Raw genomic sequence first — 23,372 nt, forward strand, 5'->3', positions numbered from 1 at the left:
GCAGGCTGGCTCTCCAAGGCTCCAGCCCATGCTGCGATGGGGTAACACATTCACTAGAACCTGTCAGAGATCTCAAGTTTCCTGGATCAAGACGTCCAGGAAAACATAAGTTCCAAATTCTGGAGCACACGCGTGCCAGGTTCCATTGAGAGTTGAATGTGACCCTAAGTATTGTTCTAATTTTATTTTATTTTATTCAGCTGAATGTATTTGAAATGATTAGTGAGCGCAGGAGACTCCAGGCTCCTTCGTATACTCAACCCCTCAGTGTCAGCTGCAAACACTTCAGTTTTCAATAGTAATCCCAGGTTCCGAGAAGGGCAACTAAAATGATTAGGGGTTTGGAGCGGGTCCCATATGAGGAGAGATTAAAGAGGCTAGGACTTTTCAGCATGGGAAGAAGAAACTAAGAGAGGATATGATAGCGGTATATAAAATCATGAGTGATGTGGAGAAAGTGAATAAGGAAGTGTTATTTACTCATTCCCATAACATAAGAACTAGAGGCCATCAAATGAAATTAATGGGCATCAGGTTTAAAACAAATAAAAGGAAGTTCTTCACACAGCGCACAGTCAACCTGTGGAACTCCTTGCCTTGAGGAGGTTGTGAAGGCTAGGACTATAACTAGGTTTAAAAGAGAACTAGATAAATTCATGGAGGTTAAGTCCATTAATGACTATTAGCCAGGATGGGTAAGGAATGGTGTCCTTAGCCTCTGTTTGTCAGAGGGTGGAGATGGATGGCAGGAGAGAGATCACTTGATCATTATCTGTTAGGTACATTCCCTCTAGAGCACCTAGCATTGGTCTCTGTCGGTAGACAGGATACTGGGCTGAATGGACCTTTGGTCTGACCCAGTCTGGCCATTCTTATGTTCCTATGTTCTCACAGTCTAAATAGACAAGACAGACAAAGGGGTGGGAGGGTGAACACGCCTGGAGAGGTGAAGTGACACAGCAGGTCAGTGGGAACAGACCCCTGGTCTGCTGATTCCCAGTCAGTGTCCAGTCTACTATTTCAGACTGCCTCAGTGTTAGGGGAAATTAAAGCCAGTGGGGGAAATTATGGGTGTTACTGATGATACCATTTGGTTCAGGATCTTGTAATACCACATTATTGGAAATATGTGACTTCTCCTCCTGTGAATTGTAGTATAGTAAAATATTGAGTGTCCTTGCAATGGAAAAATGTTCACACCAAGTATGTACACAAGTGCCAAAAAGGAGACAGATATTTAGAAATTTGGTGACCTTGTTTAGCGTATTCGGAGGAGGAAGGCTCCCCAGCCAGCAAGCCGGAATCTTTAGCCTGATCCTCCATAAGTGACAAGTCATGTACAGGGCTGCATGTTAACATTTTATTGTAACTTTGCCTTAATAAAAGGTTTCAAAATTGTTTGTTCAACAGAAAGTAAACAAACAAACAAACAAACAAAAAATGCTACTTTTTTGCTGGATAAAGCTCCATCCGTGGATTGTTAACCAGCAGGCAATGTCACAGCTGAATCCGTTGCTTTGCACTAGCCATTTTTATTTCTTGTGAAGGGCTAGCAGGATTTTTAAACAACGATAAAATGTTACAATCGGTGTAATAATTCTGCTGTCCCAGAGACAAGGAATCTCTCTGTTAAAAAGAGACTAACACTTTCCTGGGTTTTGAGAGTTATTGGATTTGGGTTCGCTGTGGATATTCTGCTACATTAGTCCACAGTTACATTCATCATTGGAAATGTGCATGATGGCATGTTTTTATAATAGGAAAATAACAAGGTTTAGGAACCACTCCAGAACCCTGGGATATCCCTTTTGGTCATGCTCTTACAGTGAGAGAGAGCTAGGAATATTAACAAGAGACATCCCTCATTTGTTAAATGCTGTCTCCATCCTGTTTTCTGCCGCTTTCCTTGCACAGAAGTCAGAGTGATTTATCTTCATAATGAAGTGTTAATTGTGTTTGGATTATTCTTTTCCTACTAATAATAGGATATCATAACATTAGATCAGAGCCTGTCAAAATGCTGAATTCAGATTGTCGTGCAGGTATGTTCCAAAAACAATACCGGGTTCCCTTTATCTGTGACATGACAATGGATGAGGAAACTGGTGATAACATCTGTTTTGATAAAAAATGTGCAGTTACCCATTTACCTTAATTATTAACTTAGCAACCATTTGAGATGCTGATGATACCTGTGCTATCTAGGGCCCAATTTTCCAGTCCTTACTCTAACAAAACTCCTGCTGAGGTTTCTAATGAAGACCATTAAAATGTGCTGGCTGATGGTATAAAGATTTAATACAGAAATGATTATTTAATCTCTCATGTACGTCTTTACATTTTTTAAATGTAATTCCTATTCCCAGCTCCATAATTGCACAAAGCCTATAGACTCTAGGGAGAACTTTGCATGTTGGAAAGATTTTTTGGGTACTTTTCATATTTGTTTTAAATGTTGTGATTCTTTTTATCAGATATACATGTATGCACTGTAGTTGTAGCTGTGTCAGTCCCAGGATATTAGAGACAAAGTGGATGAGGTAATATTTTTTATTTGACCAACTTCTACTGATGTGGGACAAGCTTTCGAGCCACACTCAGCTCTCCTTTGGGTGTGGGAAAGGTACCTGAATAAGAGTTCTGGTGACTCTCTCCCCAGCAGACATTGGTCCAATAAAAGATATTACCTCACCCACCTTGTCTCTCAAGCAGAAATACACACGTTTTATATATGCCTCCTTGTCCCTGCTAACCCTCTTACCATCCTGTCTTACTCAGCAGCATTCTGTTCTGAGTTGAAATATTCTACTGTAAAGCGAGGTAACTCCATGGAAGCTAATGAAGTTACTCTCCTTTCACCAGTGTACATGAGACCGGAACATGTCCCAGTTTATTTATTCCTATCATAAGTGAATTAAGGGCTAACTCCTGCAAACGCTTATGCATGTGAGTTATCCCTCTCCAGACGGTAGGGCTATTTGTATGAGTAAACTCAGGCTTCTGTTTAAGTGTTTTGCAGAATCAAGCCCTGAGATCTGTTATAAGGGTACTGTTGCAAAATATTGCTTACAGGATGTTATGCTTTTCCATATCATGTTTTAAAGGTGACCTACAAAAGGGAAAAAATGTGCTTGTACCTCTTTTGCTTCTTTGCGCAATGGATACATAATACTTAAAAGACTTCAAGGTTCTTTGTTTCAAGTCTGATTTCTTTGTTTTTCTTCTTGTTCTTTTTACATTAGAAAATCAGGTCCTACCTGTCCTGAAAGGCTGTATGACAGTTGGGAAACTAGTGAAATGATGGCACCCTAAATGCTAAGAGAGAGAGAGCCAAGCAAAAAACTCTTGTTTTCTTAACACCTATTAACGGCAATGACTAATTAATATTTTAGAGAAAGGAAACTTCCATTAAAACCTCCAATTGTCACATCTTCAATTAAGGCATGAGAATAACAATAAACATCCTCTTAGAACCCCTACCGAGTCCTGGAGCTAAGCCAAGGGAGGCCAGAGTAGAGATTCCTGATATTCACAAGGTAAAAAAACAAGCAGAACAGAAACATTACAGGTGAAGATGCAGAAATAAATGTATCTTAGCTCGAAGAATCTCTGAGAGATTTCAGCTGATAATGTCCCGGGTCAGTTCTGTGGCCAAGAAAATGAAACATTGCGTTTGCAAAACCTGAGTTAATTAAAATGAGCAGGGTTTATGGTAACTGACCTTTAAGGCAAACTTTAAAAACCTCCCCTTATCAAACATTATCTATCTAATCTATCTTTCATGATCTTGGTCTAAACCCAGATTTTTTTCAAACCTCATGTCAGTGCTAAAATCTGCTTGACTATGTGAGGGGGGTTTTTTTTGTTTGTTTGTTTTTGTTTTGTTTTTTGTTTTGGCAGTGGGCACTGCCCCTACAGCCCCCATCACTGCCTGCTGCCCTCCTAGTTCCCGTGCAGTGGGTGGTAAAATGTCTGCGATGTCCTGTTGCTTCCATCTGCCTGCATCATACTCTAATTATATCAGGACAGTGAGTCTCAGCCTTTATGTCACCAGTCAAGCTGCCAAAACACGAGTTTGGTTTTAAAATCAAGATTTTTTTTGAAATAGTGAATGTTGGGTTCTTATAGATTCATAGACTTAAGGTCAGAAGGGACCATGATGGTCATCTAGTCTGACCTCCTGCACAATGCAGGCCACAGAATCTCACCCACCCACTCCTGTAACAAACCTCTAACCTATGTCTGAGTTATTGAAGTCCTCAAATCGTGGTTTAAAGATCTCAAGGTGAAGAAAATCCTCCGGCAAGTGACCCATGCCCCATGCTGCAAAGGAAGGTGAAAAACCTCCAGGGCCTCTGCCAATCTTCCCTGGAAGAAAATTCCTTCCCGCCCCCAAATATGGCGATCTTTTTCTTTGCCTTCTGGTTTCCAGCCTTTTCTCCTGAACCATGAGGGCAAGAAATGTTTTCTTTTTTAAGGAAGGCTGAGATGAGTTCAATCACATGCCTGCAGGTGCTGGGACTTTGAAACACCAAATATCACTGGCAATGCTGATAGCAGTGTAGCAGGGGAAGACTTTAACCAATCAGATACTGCTGCACAAGCTGTTGTCCATTGCTTTCCATGTTCTAAGCTGCCAAGGAACCTGTCCACTGTCAAGCCCTGGACTTGTATGTACCAGACTAAGCTTTGGAGCAGCACAAACTCTATTAAGGGATAGAACATGTACCAGTGATTGAGAGATCGTAGTGGCAGTTCCCTGGCGCCCCTCAACAAGGCCAGTTTCTCAGAGCCTGGTTCTGTTAGGTGCAGAGCACCCTCAGCTCCCCCTGAAATCAACAAGCATTGAGGGCACTCAACCACTCACCAGAGACACTCAGCACCTGGCAGAATTGGTCCCTATGACAGGGAGGGGAAGCTTGTTCTGTGAGGTAGCAAAACTGGCATACGGACCAGTAGTTGGGAACCACTGCACTAGAAGGCCTCTACTACATGATAAATGCAGCCCCTACCAAAATAAATCACTTCCTTTTTAAATCCTTCCCTACTGTTCCCCTCATATTCATAATAGGATGATCGGTGGAACCAAAGATGTGGCTGTTACTTTAAAGGATAAATTAGTTTGACTCTTAACTCAATAATTAAAACTGTTATGGCTATGAGCCTGCAGGGATAATGTACTATTATTATAGTCATTTGTTTCAATTAAATGCTTACTGATTTTACAATAGCAGCTGGGCACCTGTGTGAGATAGCTATTACTCTGAACAAGACATCTCAAATTCCAGCAGAAATTTGTCACTGCGCTAGAGCATTTTCTATAGACCATGAAAGTTTATTAGGAGCAGTTACAAATCGAGAAGAGGAGGGGTGGTAATTGGGGATATATTTTCTTATCAGCCTCTCTCTCTCTCTCTTTGAAGTAAATCATCTTTACACGTTTCAACTATGGTGATGCGTTTACATTTAAACTTCAGTACAGAAAAAGCCTACTGGGAAAACTTAGCTTCAGAGCTGTTCAGCAGATAATTTCCCTCCCAGGTTGATTATAATTGTAATGGCTTGTTCTATAGGAACAATCCTAAGGAGAGAGAATCTATGTCAGAGATAGAGGTTGCCAGAGGATCCCCCAAATAATCTGCCATTGAAATAGGTGCTCCTCTATTGGGGTGATATCAGCAGGTTGTAGGTTTTGATTTGCCAAAGATTCAGGAATATAATATGATAGATGAAGTTTGAAAGGACAAGTAGCTCTTGTCTGAGACATGCTGTAGGAGCTAATCCTGGGAGATGGACCAAAGTCACTCAAGAGTGTTTGGTAGCCCTGAAGATCATTGGTAAATGGAGCCTCCCCTCACCTTATTGTGTGTGGAGTTGGGATGTGATCTTGTAGTCTGGTTTTGATATGCATGGCCAATATCATTGTCCATTGTCCTGAACTACTGAACCTTTTTTACCAGGCTCGTAGGACTTGTTTAGACTAGAAAAAGTGGTCAGGTCAGGGTTAGCGAACATGTTTTAGCAAGCCCTGACCTAACCTCTTTTTTCCCAAGGGAAAACACCTTCTACATCAGTGGTCACCAGCCTGTTGATCGCAATTGACTGGTCCATTGCGGAGCCTCTACCAGTCGATCATGATCTCCAGCCGCTAAAAGTACAGCAGTGCAGCAGGGCTAAGGCAGGCTCCCTGCCTGCCCTGGCCCTGCGCCACACCCAGAAGCAGACAGCACACCCCTGAGGCCCCAGGGGGTAGGGGTAGGGAGCGCAGGGGTCTCTGCGCACTGCTCCTGCCTGCAAGCATCGCCCCCGCAGCTCCCATTGGCCGAGAATGGGTAACTGCGGCCAATGGGAGCTGCGGGGGCGGTGCCTGCAGAGAGGGGCAGTGCGCTGAGCCATGTGCCGCCCCCGCAGGGGCCGCAGGGGTGTGATGGTCTCTTCCGGGAGCGGGACAGGCAGGGAATCTGCCTTAGCCCTGCTGCCCGGGAGCCGCCCAAGGCAAGTGCCACCCTGTGGGAGCCCGCAGCCCTCCCAAACCCCAGCCCTGAGCCCCCTCCTTCACCCCAAACCCCCTGCTTCACCCTGGAGCCTGCACCCTGTATCTCCTCCTGCAGCCCAATACTCTGCCCCAGCCCAGAGCCTCCTCCTGCACCCAAACTCCCAAAACTGCACCCTGCATCCCGTCCTGCACCCCAACCTCCTGCCCCAGGCTCAGCCTGGAGCCCTCTCCCACACTCCAAACCCCTCAGCCCCAGTCCAGAGGCCGCACCCCTTTCTGTATCCCAACTGCCTGCTCCACCCTGGTGAAAGCGAGTGAAGGTGGGGGAGAGCGAGTGATTGAGGGAGGGGGATGGAGTGAGCAGGGCGGGGCCTCGGGGAAGGGGTGGGGTAACTTCTGGATTGTACTTAAATTCAAAAAGTGATCTTGTATGTAAAAAGGTTGGAGACCACTGTTCTACATGGATGTAGCTACTGTAGGTCCTTCCTGAGTTTCCTCCTACAATGTGTTAGCTGTCCCCAAGCTCACCTCAGTCACCTTTCCTACTCTAGACAAACCCGCAGTGCTTTGTAGAAATAGAAACTGTGGGCAAACTTCTCTTCTGTTTTCACTGTAGCCTATTTTGCATGAGGAGCTTTCATCAACATGAGTAGCAGTTCCACATATAGAACAAGGGCAAAATATGCAGTGGAGATCAGCAAGGAGAGATAATGGTTTCAGAGCAGAATTTTACCATCTATATGCTATATATAAGGATCTAGTCTTCTACTGCCAAACACAACTACATCCGAGGTGCAACATGACAGCAAAAGTATTAGCAGCCATATGCACAACAGTGTAGGGGTAGGAGGTGGAAGAGAGGAAGAATACCTTACAGAATGAAAGAAACAGGGAATTTTAGATGGGCAGAATTATCTAGGATGGAATTCAGCCGGGGCACTGGGATTAAAATCTCACCTTGCAAAAAGGGACCACAGACTTTTGAATGGCCAAAAGTAGTCAATACCTGTGTTCTACTTCCTATCTTGAAACAATTCATTCATGACTACATTGTCCAAAGCGCGATGCTGCTTGGAATGACAGCATATTGTCTGCTCAAATAAATTGGCTAATGCTGTGCTACTTACTGCTGGAAAGAGCTGCCTTTTGCCCATGAATTTTCTGGGAGTTAACATAAAACTGCCCTTGATATATTTTAAAACATTATCTTTGCTGCCAGAGTGTCCAATTCCCAAATCAGAATCTTTAGCCTGTTTTTAATGGTGTTTTGTTACTCATGCTGCAAAAGTGTAGATTACTGTTTTCCTCATAAACAAGGAGCTCAGAGCATGTGCAGTTTGTCAACCTATTTTTCTTTCCTTTTTGGAGGATTAGCTGGAGTGTTTATATGCCTGATATGCATATTCATTAAAAAAAAAACCTAAAATATTGTTAAAAAAAAAAAAAGAGGCTGGCTTTGAATTAGAGCAGCCTTTGGGAATCTTTTAAGTAAGATGCATTTAATTACTTTAGTAACTACTACATCACATTTTATTCATGTTCCTCTGAGATGCATAACATCTTATAAACCGAGGCAGCAAACGTGTCCTTTGGAGACTCAAAGTTTGCATTTCCGTAGTGCCATGTAGCGAGGATGCCAGTGCACTTAATAAACAGGACCACATTCCCCCTCAGATACTCACATGCAGCTTCTCTTTCTGTGGGAGCCACAGACACACATAGGAGAGCAGAATTCAGATCATTGTTTCCACTTCACAGTTGGGGGAATTGAGGCACAGGGAAAGGAAATGACTTGCCCAGGGTGTTTGTGGAAGATCCGGGAATGGAATCTGGGTTCCTTATGACCCACACCTGTGCTGTATTCACTAGGCCGTCCTCTCTTCTTTGCCTTTTTAACGGTATGCTCATGATGATGATTTAATTATGAATGTATTTGCATATGGCTCCATCAGGGCATATGGAGCTTTATGGAGAATAAATACACAGAGCCTGCACCAGTGAGCCTACATCATAGATTATATTCAGCATGACAGGAAGCAGAGATAGATGACATCGGGGATGGGGTGCTTATGCCTGGGAAGGTGAAGGGGGGCTTGCTTTTGTAAGGGGAACACATCATACTAGTGCCCTTGTTCTGGTTAGGAACAGTTGTTGTTGCTTTGTTTATTTAGCTAATTAGGCTGGTGCCAGCAGGTGGGCCATTTTGGGAGAGACGGAAGAAATGGAGACTTGGAATTTTTCTCCCTGGCCTTTTCTGAATAAAGGCTCCTTCTTTTCCAAAACTATTCACAGTGATTGGTTAGAAGCTGAGTGGAGATCATCAAAGTTACTAGTATTTCTGAAATGAGCAGAATTTGAATGTAGGTCTCCAAAAAGGAGAGGCTGGAATACAGAGGATTATATCTCCTGGGTCTTCACACTGAATACTGCCCATCACAGCCTATGTTAAAAAATCAGTGATTGTGGTAAAGGGGTATAAAAGTAAGCCATGCAGAATGAAGGGAGTGGGCGTGCAGGGGATGGCTGCAGCCTTGTCTGTTTGAAAAATGCGCTTCAGAAAAAGAATATGAGCTTAGTGAGGGACAAAGGCTGGGCCAGCTGCTGCCGACGTCAGTAGCTCACTGGCCTCAGTCGGACTGTCTCTGAGGAAGGGTTGGCATGGTCGGGGCAATTGAGTGCAGACTCCCATCATTCACTGAGTAAAAATGCCCTGGTCATGAATTAAAAATAACAGCTATTAATGCAGTAAGCAAGGAGATTACGGAGCGCGGACCGTGCCATTGACTCTCTGCGTTCATTATCATGATTCAGAGAGTTACTTGAGTGGGTGCTTGAAGGCTGAGTTGCAGGATTGCATGAAGGAGAGGAGAGAGGAACCAAGAATAAGCAGCAAAGAGGAAAAAGGGTAAGTGGAAACAGGGACGTCTCGGGAGAGAGAAGATGCAGATACCCTTTCTTGGAGGAGATCTGTGGGCCTTAGCCCACATGAAGATGGAGATCATCACATCTTAATGTGATGATCTCCATGATGAGAAGAGACCATTCTGCCATCCACCCAGTTCCTGGTGCCTCTGTCACACTTGGATTGCTGAAATGCTCTCTCTTTGAACATGTCCCTGTCCTCCAGGTGTTTCTCTGGCCGCCTGTCTGGATCCAGGTGCTAGTGACAATCTTTATATTCTGCAAGGGCTGAGAGACACTTAAATAAGAGGCTGCCCAGGTGTATCAGCTAATGATGACTGGAGCTCAGCTTTCTGAGTTCAGTAGCAAGGCAGACCCAGTTGGAAGCCCACCTGCCCTTCCTTCCCACCTTTGGAACCTGCTCCCCCATATCGTGCATCAGGATTATTTCAAAATATATTTTTCAGGTTGCTCAGGTAGCCTTCCAAATGTGACCCCGTGAGTGGTCTGCAGGCAATAGCTCTGAGTGAGGATGCCTTGCTTAATTTGCTGGTCTTCCGTCACTACTAACCAATAATACTGGTCTCCCTTGTTTTAAGGAGGAGGCATGTGCAGAGGTTAGAATAAATGTCTATGGATTAGAACATTGGGTGGCCTTGGGTCAGTCACTTCCCTGCCTCAGTTTTCACATCCTTAAAACAAGAATGAGGATACTGTCTCTAGGAAGTTGTGAGAGGTGATCAGTGTCTGCAAAGCACTTAGAGACCTTGGTGGTTCCGTGGCAATCAGTGTTGTCAGCCCATCTGTTCAATGTGTATCTGTGGCTGCAGGTGGCAGTTGTGCTGTGGTTTGGGCGGCAGTGCTACTAGTAGGCTGGTGATACACAGCACTGTCCCCTTTTCTTTGAATGCAGGTGGTGCAGGGTCTCAGTTTTTCAGTGCTTGGTTGAGGCTGGGAGCCGGATGGGAGTGAGCTTGACTGAAATTGAATCTAAACAAGGCAGAGCCGATCCTGACCTATTAAGGAGCATTCTGAGAGTGTGGCAGGGAATGTGCCAGTTCCTGTTGTGAAGGGATTTTGCCAACCCTTTGTTATGGAGGTTTGCAATTTTTTGGTATTTCTGGAGTCCCAGTTTCTCCCAGAGTCCCATGGGGCTTGGAGAAGAAAATCATATGCGGGTCTTTGAAAGACAACAAAAAGCAGAGCTGCTGAAATTTCCATCCTACCTGCTGGATAAACTTTCTGGGGACCTGTCCAAAGACCATTATGGTCAGTAGGAGTGTTTCCATTGTCTTCAATGGGCATTGGCTCAGGCCCTAACTCATTCCCACAATTTTTCATAAGAATTTGTAGCACATGTCCATTATCCATAATTACACTCCTGGACTTGTTCTGCTCTGCTGCATAAATAATATGCACTTTAAAGAAAAAATGTATGATTACATATTTAATGGATAAATGGAGCTGTTGTGGTCTATTGCCCACATAATAAGAGTTTTTAAAATTGTCTTAATACAGTATTTACCCAAGAGACTGGAATGGTTGCAAATGAGAATGAGCTATTTTAGCTTTTAGGATTTTTTAAACCACATTTTAAAGCCTTCCCCATTTATAAAACACACATTTTATAAACTTTTCTTCATTTAAATTTAAAATAAGGACAATAAATTATGCTTTTCCTTGGGAGCTGGCGGATCATCTTGAACATGAAAGGTCTGGATTAAACTGACAAAATCCAAGACAAATTTACCATTTTCTCCTTTGAAATTTGCAATTGAACTCACTGTGTGTGAGCCAGACAGGTTCTATACTAGCTTCCCCACACTCAGCTCTGCCCCTCACCTCAGTCCTGCTTGTCTCACCCCCTTGATATTACAGTTCTCTCCTGGCCCCCAAGAATATTCTGCCTAGTGCAAATACACTCAATTTCTGACCTGCAGTAGCCCTTACTGTGCCATTTGTGGGATGACTAGCCCTCTCAATCAATGCACCTGCAGCACCCTCCTCATTTAGATTAAAAGATTAATATATCTTCATGCCTGAAGGGACCATTAGATCATGTAGTCTAACCCCCTGTAAAACGGAGGCCATGGAATTTCGTCGGTTACTCCTGTATTGTGCCCAATAACTTGTTTTGGGTAAATCATCTTCCAGAAAGGCATCAAGTCTTCATCTGAAGACTTCAAAAGATGGAGAATCCACCACTTCCTTTAGTAGTTTGTTCCAATGGTTAATCACCCTCACTGTTAAAAAGACAACTGTAGAATGAAATATTGTAGACAGGCAGACGCCGTTTCCGAGAGCCCCATGACTTGGGCCCCAGTTCTACAGGGTGCTTAAATGGGTGCCTAATTGTAAGCACGAGTGGTCCCCCTAAAGTCAGTGGGACTAAACTCCGGGGGTTACAGTTAGGCACGTGCTTAAATCCCTTGCTGAGTCAAGGCCCTAGTCTTAGGCCTCTGGTGAACAGAGAGTGGCTGTCGTACAGTATTTCATTTTACTAAATACACAGGTAGGGGCTTGAATCAGTCCCACCCATCTTTTTTGTGCTTGTATCCTGAGATAGCCATTGAGCATAGGACTCCCAGAAACAACATGCAAAACCTGCTGTGCACAAACATTTTCATAACCTGGACCACGTCTTTCATACAGAAACTGTCTCATTGGCCCCTCCTTTCCCATTCATGATCATTCGCCATCCCTGCTGCCACTACAGCAATTGCTTAGATGGAAAAGTTTTAGGAGGCAAGTATTTGAGGTGGTTGTAGTTGTCTCAGTGCAATTTAGCATTTGGAAATGAGGTGGAGGGGCCAGTGCCCTGTGACCAGTCAGCTGTCCAGCAAGCCCCATAGTTTGGGAATGTCTTAGCTGGACAGTCCCCGTTCTCTCCCCCCCACATTGGAAATTCCTTGCCGATTTATAGCACAGGCCACTGCTGTCATTAACTCACATTTCTGTGGGTTCTTCATGTATTTATTTGTATCTTTTCACAGTGATGTGAGCTAAGGACAGTGATGCAGCCTTACCCTAAAGGGCATGAAATGTAGTCAGCCTAAGTCAAATTCTTGGTGTTATTTCTATGCGGGACATATTTGCTGTTTGAAAGTTAAATCCCAGCACTAAGTAACACAGAAAGGGGTTGCTCTTGTCAAAATCTGTTCTCCCCCCACGTGTATGATCTGAATGCATAGCTGAGTATGCTGTCTGGTGTTGTGGAAGAGCTCTCGATTCCTGACCTGCAGCAGTAAATCCGCTTCTGCGTTTGGATTTATTTCCACTGAAGCCTGCTGAGCCCTAGCAGCTCTTCCCTCCATTTCTTACTTTATGTGCTGCTCATGGGGTTGGCAGGACTCCCCTGTTAATGAGAGATTGCACCTCAGTGGGCTTATCGGAAACGAAGATTGTTAATAAATAAAGCTCTGGGTCTTTAAACTCATGTTAACATTAATCAGATTAATATAAAAAGCAAAAATTCTGGAAGATATTTAAGACTGTGTTTGATTTCCCTCCTGCTGACTTCTTCTGTGGCTGAATCAGATTGTATGTAAGTAGCTGGCTTAGCCCTGTCTCTGAAATTAGTAAGAGAACTCTGTCACACTGCTGATGACATTGACATGTTGATAGGCCTCGTTTATAGGGTGGGGGGTAATTGTTTGATCTGTATGTGGGAGGGGGAGGTGATAAATAGCCTAATGTGAATCCTGGTAGGGTTTTCTCTGGGAAAGGCGGCACAGATTTTGGTTGTGTAGTCTTTTCCGAGGACTTCTGAGGCTACTGTTATTTGACTAGTCCCCAAGAGTAAATTCTGTTCTAGGTTCTGATCTGATAAGCATTCCTGACACGAGTAGTCTTCATTCATGTGAATAGTCATATTGGATTAATTGGGACTGCTTGTATGTGTAAGGATCCCTTGTGTGAGTAAGTATTTGTAGGATTGGGCCTGCAGTGATATCAGGGCTTAGGTCCTGATTCTGCAAAAATTTAGAGACGTCTTAACTTTACAAATACGAATAATTGCATTGAATATGAAAACTACTCATGTCTGTAATGTTCAGTGTGTGCCTAAGTCCTTCCAAGATCAGGGCCCTAGCATGCCCAGATGAGAATGTGGGGGAGATAGTGGATTAATTGAGGGAGAGGTATACAAAGTAGTTTTCTTTTTTTCCAGATTTGCTAGCTTCACTGAGTAACAGGCAGTACAGTGAGGACTACACACAGTCCTCCCATAGACACAGGAGGGTAGGTTTTGTGATGGAGGAGAGCAGCATGGAGCATGGGAATTTCCCTACTAGATCAGACAAATGGTGCATGTCATAAAGTGTTCCGTGTCTTTGGTCAATGCCCTGAAGAAGGCTCTAATTTTCTACAACCTTGTATCCAAACAAGTAGCATGTCATAGTAATGTTGTTGTTCTGTTATTACATCGAGTCTGGAACTTCAGTAACCCCTCACTGGTCTGTTTGTGTGATTACTACGTGTCTCAGATTTATCTGTGTATATTGGATAATCAGATGCCAGGAAAGTCATCTCTATGAAAAGTACAAGGGCATGCAAAAAGTAAGGGGTAGAATTTAGGAGGTCCTCATTTAGAGAACTGTGCTTCATCCACTAAATAATGCTGCATTTATAGAAAGACAACTCTGTCCTCTATTTGTGCATGCTACTGCAGGTGCAAATTGGGTCAATGCATTGCCAAATTTATGCACACAACCCTAGAATTTGCACGCATAAATAAGGTTGTGTATTTTTGGTGTCTGTATATATATGGTCCTCTGCCCTTCGGAAGTTTGATCCAAAATATATAACTTCAAACATTAAAGTCCACAAAAAGGAACTTTTAAGAGAGCGATAAAGCAAGTTGGGAACTGGGTTCCTTATGGTTGTAGATTACAGCCATTTCTTTACTGCAATTCCCAGAGCCTGAAGGAAGATGTGAAAAGCCAATTGGAATTAGAAACGTTGGACAAAATTCAGCCCAGATGTAAGCAGATGCAACCCATTTGACTTCAGTGGAGCTGCAGCCGCTTACATCATGTTTGAAGTTTGCCTGATGTTTCTCACAGTACAGCTCATTCTCAGTGGGAAGGGCTTGTTATCCTGGGCATGATCTGAGCAGATGCAGCAGTCCTCTCCAGGATTTCTTCTTCGTGAATGCACTATATTCCTGAGGCTGATTACTGTAAGTCAGTGCTCGTTACTGGATGATGGGGTGGTCTAGAAGTACCTTTGATAGACAGATTATGAGCCAGGTTCTCAGATGGTGTAAATCAACCTAGCTCCATTAACTTTGGTTGAGCTACAATGATTTACACCAGCTGAGCATCTGGCCTTATATCTCTATTTTATCTGTCTTGTCTCCCTTCAGTATATAGGTTCCCACACTCTGCCTGGCACCATGGTACCCCACAATATGAGCAACAGCCTGGAAGATCATCCATGTCCAAAGGGCCTTCAGTTTGAGACTGGGCTGGTTGTATATTCTGAGGCTTGTTCAGAGGTGGATGGCAGAATGGTAAGGCTGGAAATGGCTAGACAATGAACATTTCTTTTGTTGGTGAACAAGGCGTTTTAGCTCTTTGTGCAGTAACACTCCTCACCGTAGCTTCTCTCCCTAGCATAGCTTGGGAGTATTTAACCATCTGTTGGCATTTCACTCCTTTTCCTTCTGCGTTTTAATTATCTGTGTAGCACCTTTCATCGGTGGTGTTTGCAATTTAAACCTGACGTCGGTACAATCTGCCATATGAACCGGACATACAGATTCTCTGCCCAAAATAATAGTATTCATTTTTTTCACCTTTTCACGCAGTTGGCCCTCAAGCAATTATAATTTCAGCCCTTCCAGCAGGCTCTGTCTGTTGTTTTACATTACTTTCCAGACAGGTGCAAAGATGAATTTTTGCAGGTTGTGTCTGATGTGCTTGCAGCGTTGGTTAAGGCCCCAGCACGTGCGATCTTCTGAATCTGGGAAAGGGCTGAGCTCCTGAAGTGTGCAAAACAAGCCTGTTCCCTTGTTATGAGTCCAATCCTGCTGCCTGTTCCTCATAATCCTGCTCCCATAGAAACAAATGTGAGCTTTGCCATTGAGTTCAGTAGGAGGAGAACGTGGCCCTGAATGTGTGAGTGTGATGCTGCTCCCTTGCAGCCATGGACTGAAGTGGAGTTTGCTCACAGTACAGAGGTTTACATTGTAAGCTGTCCTTTGGCAAGAGTAGGCTGTCACCATTCTGTTGGGGAGTTAGAGGGTCACGCTGGATCTGTCTTGCTCTGTCTGTCGTGTGTGGTTTGTTTTCTGTGGTCATGGATCCAGTCTGACCGTGGTGGTTGCAGGCTAATGGAATGAAGATCCTGATTTTCAAGTGTGGTCACATTAAGAAGGGATCCTGAGGGAGCTCAGGGGAACACTTAGCCCACAGAACCACATTTACACGCCACACTGCCAACAAGATCTGGGCATCCTGCTGGGGTGGCGTGAGTCTGGTCACGCACAGTGCTGTGTGCCTCTGAACACATCCTGTTTGTTTGCCGGAGGGGTCCTGGGGTAAGGTTGTCCAAAGTGACTCATGGTTTTGGCTGCCTCCATTGAAAAGTGCTGAGTCCCTGCGCTCTGTAAATTTGGGGCCTTTAAGGTGTCCCAAGTCAGGCACCCAAAGTCAATAGTCACTTCTGAAATCCTTGGCCCTCTTGGCTATGGAATTTGCTTGTTGCCTCAGTCTGCCAGAACCCGAATCTGCTGGCCTTCAGGAGATGGGACAAGGCCCATGTTTCTGGGGGACAGGATGTATGATTGAGCAGGATCAGATCTTTGGGGGGGGGGCGTATCTGTGGCAGTGTTTGGTGTGTGGGGAACAGGATATTGGTCCGAGTGTTTGTTGTTTCGTGCCATTAGTTCCAGTATCTGGAGCACTGGGTGGCATGTTTTAAGTACATAAATACAGAAAGTTCTTGACTTCTCTGCCAGTCCAGGGGCTCAGACTTGCCAGAATGGCACCCCTCTTTGTAAACACGGAGCTTTATGACAAAGGGAGGGTTTGCACCCATTGTTTTACTGTTATTGAAAAAATTAAAAGGTAGAACCTCTGTGAAAGGGATGCTGCAGTCAGAGCAGTGTCAGGTAAGGCTCTTGGCAGTAAGGCTCAGGCATCATTCTTAACACGCCCCATTGTGTGCCTGGGCCAGTCTGTACAGCACATGGGAGCAAACTGAGTGTGAGATGACCACACACCCCACACCCCGTTTCTAGGACACAGTCGCTTCTGAGTCTTGGAATCTTCTTGGTTTTACTATGCTGAAGTCACTTCCCTAATGACAGCTCAGCATGGGGCCAGATCCTCAGCTGGTTACATTGGAATTTGTGTTTTCACAGTGCGGTCAAATAACAAACTTGTGCAACAAAACCTACTTACGTTCTGCTATCTGACCTAAAGCCAAACCCAGGCCTGTCTGGGAAAGGTGGGGACTTCTGCTTGTTCTGCTCCAGAGTATATGATGTATTTATTTATTACTACTTGTACTTTTCTGTTTAAGCCAGAGAGCAGGGGAACCGAGAAGTTGTGGTAACTTGTTAAACGTGAAGAAGTTAATTTTTTGAGCCTCTCAGTTTTCTAAGCAATAACACATTGTATTTGGTCATGTGCAGCACATGAGGAATCGCAACTCTCTGCAGCTACATCCCTGAGCAGAGCAGGGCTGAACTTCCAAACACAAGGGCCTACGATGTGTCCGCACAACATGTGTGTGTTCAATTGGTTGGCCTAGCTAGTTTGACATCCCGTGGCCAGGACCAGGTGCTTCAGACACTTTGGACAATTTGGCTGTAGCCTGCCCCTGGGGGAAGTTTCTTCCCACTAATACAGCCTGAAGCATTTCTCTGCTGGTACATGCTCACACACATTTTACTGGCACAATTTAAGCCCTTATGTTGTAATCCCTTAGGGTACGTCTACACTGCAGCTGGGAGATGTAATTTCCAGCTCAGGTCAACATACACATGCTAGCTCTGCTTGAGCTAATGCACTAAAAATAGCATCACGGGGTGGCCCCAGCAGCCAAGGCAGCAGTTTGGGCTATCTGCCCAGGCACAACCCCACCTGAGATCCTAAGGATGTACACAGGCAGCTAGCCGTGCTGCCACAGTCATGCTGCTATGCTATTTTTAGCATGCTAGCTCAAGCAGACATAGCGTGCCTGCAGCTACCTGAGCTGGTACTTATACCTCCTAGCTGCAGTGTAGACGTAACCCTTGTTTTCCCACAGGGAAATTATGGAAAGGAGAAATCCCAAGCACACGTTGCCCAACTCGCTCTCTTTTGTTTTGGAAAGGGGCAGGGAAGATGATTTTTCTCTACCAGTTCTGTAATATAATTTCTAAATCAGTCAATAATAGTTCATCATAAAGTAATTTTATAAGACAATAAATAAAATACATTTTTAATTAAAAAGTAATATTCTCCTAACTCAGATCCAGGAGATGGTCCACTCAGACGCCACTTCCTATGATTCCAACCGTCAAGTCCCCCTGATCAATCGACCAGGGATGTTAGCCGGTCACATGAGTGCCCTCAGCCAGTCACAGCTGATTTCTCAGATGGGTATGAGGAGCGGTGTTACCCATGGTTCCCCATCACCCCCAGGAAGTAAATCTGCTACACCATCTCCCTCCAGTTCTACTCAGGAAGAGGAGACAGAATCACATTATAAGGTACGTGCAGCCATGCCTGTTTTGACAGACATACAGTAAGAGAATGACAGACAGTATTTACAGTGATAGAAATAATTCTCTCTAATAAGAGAACAGGCCTTTTGTTTTTCCTTTGCATAGAGATAGAGAGAGACTTTCTCTGTAACAGGCGATTGTTACAGATAATGTTTCTGGGCTAGGACGCGCGAAAGCATGGCAGATTTGCAAATCTTATCAAACATTGCTGTGCTATATTGGTGCATATAACAACTAAAGGAATGAAAGTCTCTAATTCTGAGAGAAGTTTCCTCCCCTAAGTCTTTTCTTTCCTGCTGCAGTTGCCAGATACATCATACTACATTGTTCTTTCAAATTAGGATTTTGACAATAAATACATGCTTCAGTGCTCAATTTTTTTCCAGTTTCAAAGACTGTATCTGTAAAACTAGACTTTGTGTTGGAAGAGAGAAGCAAAAATCTAGCATGTGATTTAGCAGAGTCCTTAAGAAGTGGTATGTATTAGTTAACTACATCAGCACCTGTGTCAAATAACAAAGAAAGCATCCTTCGTCTTTTAATTCATTTTTTAGCAGCCAATTATTACCTAGGACAGTTAAATAAAGTGATGGTGACACAGGATATAGTGAAAGTTGCTTGCCATTCTTGGCTGGCTAGTGGTCAGAAGCCATTAGGATGCCAGTTGTCTTGAGTGGATGAAGAGAACTGAGAAACAAAGAGGTAAAATGTAGGGAATATTATAAAATAAAAATCACCTGCCTCATTAGGACTGGTGTGGAGGAAGCGTTGAAGGACAGCTTGGGCTAAGATTTCTAAGTCACCATAGGCATCCTGCGTCAGTCTCAGAGAATGCACTAGCAGAGCAAACTCTTTGCACTGTTGTCCACATGTCTTCCCTGACTCTCCTTACATGTGGGCAGATTGCAGAGATGATTATGGTACAGCCATAATGACTTGTGTACTTCACTGATCATTGGGTACTTTGATGTTTAGACTTGTAACTTTCTGGGATGATGCTGACCCATTTGTTAAGCCTTCATGGAAGGACTGTTTCTGAAAGATGTACTTCTAAGGAAGACGCTGTATTACCAGAATCACTGGCTTGCTGGTATCCTCATTCCCAGAAGAAAAACCTCCTGAAGATCCAATTGTTACAAGCTGTGTGTATGTTACCCGCAGTAACAAGTGCTTAGCTCTAGTACTAGGGCTGAGCAAACTAGCAAATGCTTTCTCATGAAACTTCAGGAAAAATTATTCTTAGTTTTCATTTCACTTTTCATAAAATGGAAATGTTCATCTCAAAACATGACATTTCAAAAAGTGTGTGTGAATGCAAATCTGATCTTCATTAGAACTAACTTGCAACAATAAAAATACATTTTTGCTTGAAAATAGAAGTATTTTTATGAAATCCTCAGATTTTGCAGTTTTAGAATTTGGTTGTGTGTATTTGGCACAGCCCTATGCAGCTAGAGGAATTCGGTGATCTGCTGGCTAGAAGAGACTGCATCACCGATAACTCGGGGGTCACAGAAAGCAAATGGCATTTGCTTTGCAGCTAAAACCTTTCTTGCAGTGTGAGTTTTAGACTAGCTACATTCAGTGTATGCAGCAGCTTTTTTCATTGTACCTTTACCAATCACCTTCAAGGTTTCAGCCTGACAATATGATAATACTGGAGTTACCTGTTAGGTCACTGATTTTTTGCTGATACATTTCTTATAGGTCCAGCGAGTCGGTACTGAATGTGAGGGAGACAGAATTTGGGGATATGTCCGATTCTTGGAGCAAGATAGCTAAGGCAATTTACAAAGCCCTGTATTTTTTTTCTGGCCATAAATATATACCTTGCCTATCCTGTATACACATAGCAAGTTAGGCGAAGCAATAATCAAGTGGTATGTTTCCTAGAGAAAAGAAACCACAGTGTAAAGAGACCACTGGAGTCACGGTGGCTTTTGCGTTTTTGTTTGCTTTCTCTATATACACAGCTGTTGGAAATATTTAAAGGGATCAATCCATCATTTATTTTATGACCATTAACGACCTTTGTACAACAGGTCATAAAAAGAGTTTCTAACGAACAGGAATTAAAATATCTACCAAGAAAATCATATTAACACATAAGAAATGGTCCTGATGCCAGGAGGTGGTTTTTCTACTCCCACAAAAGCCAGTAATTTGTGAAAACTGGATAGAGACCAAATGCTGAACTAAATTGTAACTCTTATTGGAAGAGTAGTGTCCCACTGCAAGAGATATCATGAAAGATCCCTTCACTGGAGAATTTTCAAGGCCTTGAGAGGTCAGTGTGGGGAACCCAAGCAATATACTGGTAGATAATTTAGATATAGGGCAAAGGAGCACACTAACATTTTGCGCTAAGTGACTTCACTGCCGGCGCTTCATGGCTGAAAAGTGGTTTTTGTCACTGCACTAAGGCAGAAACGAGGCTGTTTTGTTTTCACTAGAGGTGTCTGGAAAGCTAAACGTTCTTGTGTCCCTGCTCTGTCTGCACAGACTAGTCATTTGAATTCACATCCATTAAATCAGTAAGACTGGGGTTTTCAAAGGAAAGACCAATGGAAATTTCAATGGCATTTCGGGGCTAAACTCTCTTTGAATACCACAGCCTAAGAGTTTAGTGTCTTTCCGGGCTTAGTTGTTCCCAGGGTTGAGCATCCAACTCCTACTCGCCCAGCCGGGGGAATGGGTTTAGTCCCAATTACCCTTGCTTTAGAAAGCTCCCTGCGGGTTTTATAAAGTCCAGATGTGACCAATGAAGCCCCTGCCTCTTTGAGAATAGTCTAGATGACACTAAAGCAGCCTGTTTATAATGTGATACCCTAACCTGTGAATCATCCCAGCTTACTCTTTGTGTTACAGCTAGTGTTCTGCACACCGGCCTCTCCAATGGAGTAAAGTGTGTTCTCTTGGGGCATTTATAGCTGGATACACATCACAGCGCTGTCACACGTTAAAATAACATTCACAACAGCAAACCCAGGCCATTCTGAGCAGCCCCTTGCATTATTGGTGACCCGTGGCAGAAGGCATTCAGTCCTTGGGGCAGTTCCCATTGCTGTGAGCACTAGGCTCCTGAACCCCTGGGAGGAGACCGAGAGCCAGATTGTGCTAGGAAGACACTGACTCCCTTTGGGCGCTGTGTAGAGCCATCCTGGCCCAGAGGACCTCAGAACATACAATCCCTCCCCGAGCTCCCTGTGCCGGGGGGTGGGGGGACATGCTCAATGCACCAACTCTTTAAAGGTTGCAGCCTGTTCCCCTGGCAGCATACCCAGCCAGCTCCACAGGCAAAGGGGTGAGGTCATGACTGTGCCCCTCTATGGGGTGGGGTGCACCCCTACGGTGCTTGCAGGGAGGAGGCCTTGTGCTTCCATGATTGTCTCTGGCATTTACGCAAAGTGTGAAGGTGGAGGAGACAGGAGGGTGGAAGAGACATAATGGCCCAGAACAATTTATCCCACTGTAGAGAATAATCCCTCTGTACATTGGTTGGCATGATGGGGGTGGGGGCTTTACATAATCTCACAGATCTTTCCATCTCCGCACAATGTGATTCTGTGACCTGGGCCTTGGTTCAGGTTTGGTTTAGGGTGCCAGTAATAATGATCAAGTTGTTTACACCTACATAATACCCGCCTGCAAGACCCCTCCCTCTAGCCAGGACTACGTCATACTACGCTGTACCAGATTCATACTCCGGCAGAAAATGAACTCTAAACAGTGGTGTAGCTCTGCTCACTGCTTAGCACGGGGGGCATGAAAGCTGCACAATCCGCACTGCTAAAGACTGTAAGAGCCAAATCCACAAAGGCATTTCAACAGAAGTTAGGAGCCTGAATCCTCTGTGGGGCCAGGACATGGTCTGTCATGTGTCTGTAGAGCGCCACGCACACTGATGACTCTGTATAAATAAGAATGATCATGAAGTCCTAATAGTTACTGAGAGTTGCTGGTTCTTGTTCTTGGCTCCTCCACTGAATGCTGCACCTTGGCCAGTAACTGCTGGAGGGTTTGTTTTCTTCCCCATCAGTACAAAAGTAGATGAACTGAGATTAAAATGAGATAAAATGCCATCCAACTCACCCACAGAGTGAAACCTTGTTATGAATGTTTTCCTCCTAATAAGGTGGCCTTTCACCCCCAGGAATCCCATTCCAACCCAATTGGCAGTTTTACATTAAATGCTTTTTTCTGTCTCATTCTGGGTTTTTGGTTTTTTTTGCTTATTCGCTAATGGGCAACTGTCCATTTGACAAATGCCACTGCACTGAGACCGAGCTTAATGGCCAGTCAAGAGCTGATGAACAGAGAACATTAGAACTGTGCCAGCTAAAATGAGTCCTCTTAAACTCTGTGGTTTCCGAGCACTTCTGGTGCTTGCAATCAAATCAGCAAAGCCATTATGACAGAGGCCTTCTTTAGACAGACAGACAGCCATGTCTAGTTACATTTTATGCTTAAGGGCTTGGTATTCAGCCTAGTTTCTATCATAAAATGGTGTTTTTCTTCAAGTGCTGGTCCCTATGTGTAGATATGCATGTGCTCCACCCGTCTGGAGCTAGACAATTTTGAAAGCAGAATCCATTGATCTGCATATGCACCCTCGCTCTTCCCATGCCTCCAACCAAGGAAATAAAAGGTGAGTCAGACCAGCCGCCTCCCCAGTTCCTTCTCACCTCCAAGTCGGAACCGCCAGTGTCCAGAGCTTTGTTGTCTTTATCCATTTATCTGTAAAATACATGTCTATATTTTGCTCTGCTATCTGCTGTCTAATCTCCATCCCCCTCATGGGATGAGGGCTCATTCTATGAGAGCACAAGTGACATCTGTGGCATCGCTTCTAGAAATACCTCTACTTGATATTTACAAAGCAACTACATGGAGTTTCAGTCATACTGCCAGGCGTTATGCTTCAGTATAGGACGCCCCCACTAGTGCATCCTTTGGAATGGTGGCCCTTCAGTCGGCTCTGTCATCTGCATTCTCACACCCTCCTCTTACCCGAGTACTGCTTGTCAGTCACCCACAGTGGAATCCACCCAAGGACCAGCACTCAAAGAAGAGGAAGTTACTTACTGGAGGTTCTTCAAGATGTATGGTCCCAGTCTGTATTTCACTACTCGTCCTCCTTCCCCTCTGTTTTGGATCATCTTTTGATTCACAGTAGAGCAGGAGTTGGAGACATGGTCAGTCCGCCCTGCCCTTTATCTCCTCAGTTGGAGTCATAAGGAGAGTGAAGATGCAGGCACA

At 44.1% G+C, this 23,372-nt stretch overlaps 1 protein-coding gene across 8 annotated transcripts in view; it reads left to right on the forward strand.

The window, feature by feature from the left end:
* Nucleotides 1–23,372, forward strand: part of TOX2 (TOX high mobility group box family member 2) — a 257,961-nt gene that overhangs the window by 185,368 nt on the left and 49,221 nt on the right. For 6 of the 8 annotated variants that reach the window (XM_039499255.1, XM_039499252.1, XM_039499257.1 and 3 more), the window contains exons 4-5: nucleotides 14,763–14,909; nucleotides 17,859–18,098. The exons of 1 other annotated variant lie outside the window; for it this stretch is intronic. In XM_039499255.1, the coding sequence (XP_039355189.1) occupies nucleotides 14,763–14,909; nucleotides 17,859–18,098 (387 nt within the window). The remainder of the gene's footprint in view (nucleotides 1–14,762; nucleotides 14,910–17,858; nucleotides 18,099–23,372) is intronic. One more of the 8 variants, XM_039499258.1, reaches the window with a different exon arrangement.

The sequence above is a fragment of the Mauremys reevesii genome, linkage group 13 (assembly GCF_016161935.1).
Source record: "Mauremys reevesii isolate NIE-2019 linkage group 13, ASM1616193v1, whole genome shotgun sequence".
NCBI lineage: Eukaryota > Metazoa > Chordata > Testudines > Geoemydidae > Mauremys > Mauremys reevesii.